This window comes from Micropterus dolomieu, linkage group LG06 (genome assembly GCF_021292245.1).
Source record: "Micropterus dolomieu isolate WLL.071019.BEF.003 ecotype Adirondacks linkage group LG06, ASM2129224v1, whole genome shotgun sequence".
In the NCBI taxonomy this organism is placed as follows: Eukaryota; Metazoa; Chordata; class Actinopteri; order Centrarchiformes; family Centrarchidae; genus Micropterus; species Micropterus dolomieu.
The window spans coordinates 10747922-10749048 of NC_060155.1; the positions used below are offsets into that span (position 1 = coordinate 10747922).

General features: G+C 40.6%; 1 protein-coding gene across 1 annotated transcript in view; it reads left to right on the forward strand.

The window, feature by feature from the left end:
• Nucleotides 1-966: 966 nt before the first annotated feature.
• The window catches only part of LOC123971896 (capping protein inhibiting regulator of actin dynamics-like), a 1696-nt gene continuing 1535 nt past the window's right edge, over nucleotides 967-1127 (forward strand). The window contains exon 1 of the mRNA XM_046050952.1: nucleotides 967-1109. Within this exon, the coding sequence (XP_045906908.1) occupies nucleotides 1020-1109 (90 nt within the window). The 5' untranslated portion in view covers nucleotides 967-1019. The remainder of the gene's footprint in view (nucleotides 1110-1127) is intronic.

A 1127-nucleotide genomic window follows, 5' to 3' on the forward strand; every position in this document is an offset into this window, starting at 1 on the left:
AATGTTTATCTTCTTTTTGCTTTAGAAAAAACAGAAACACCCAAATTCACTGAGACCCTGCTGAAGGTTGGACACTGGGTTGATAAGTACCGGCACCACAGAGAGATGAAGAATGAGAAGCGCAGGCTCAAAGCAGAGGAGCAATATGCAAGATGGACTGCCTTCAAGATGAGCCAAGCAGGCCAGTTTCCCCGGCAGTATGACTGTTATACTCAGGGATTCGCTACAAGCAGAAACAACATTCTGAAATCCATTTTTTAATTTACTGTGTTTACTCTGCTTATTTGTTTTTGTGACTTAAGATAATAAAAATGTGTTGAAATGAAAACATTGGGGTACTGATTCCTGTCTACTGTAGTGGTATTGTATGATAGCCTACTCATGCCACAAATTTTGGCATTGTGTGGTGAAGACAGAAAGTAAATAAGAGTCCTCGGGCATGCTAGCTGCTAACTTCGCTAGGCTAACATGCTCACTATGACAATGCTTGATGTTCAGAAGGTTCGCTAATAAACACTAAACACAAAGTACAGCTGAGGCTGACAGGAATGTGGTCATAATCCACAAAGTTTCTTGGCAATCCAACCAATTGTTGTTGATATATTTCATTCTGCACCAAAGTGATGCACCCACTAGCAACTATAGACCAGCATTGTCACCCCTAACACCATGCTGCTGCAAGCAGTGGTGAAAACATGGCTGAAGTATACACAGTAGTTATGCAGCATATACACAGTAGTTATGCAGCATATACACAGTAGTTATGCAGCATATACACAGTAGTTATGCAGCATATACACAGTAGTTATGCAGCATATACACAGTAGTTATGCACGTTTTTGTTCGCTTCAGTTAGAATGTTCCAAGTTTAGAATGTTAATTGTGATGTCACAAAAAGAATTCCATGACATCACATGACAGAGAACTCTCCTGTCTGGTGGCATCATTTAAAACAAACCTGCTTAAATGAAAACATCAGTTCAAACTCACCTACACAAGCAGAGAAAGAGCAAGCAAAGATGAAGGAAAGGCAAAACAGTTCCTTCCTTACTGAAATGGCGCTTCTGAAAAGCAAAATGACGCTGACCCCAGAGGAGAGAAAGGAGGAGGTCAGAAGACAGATGTAC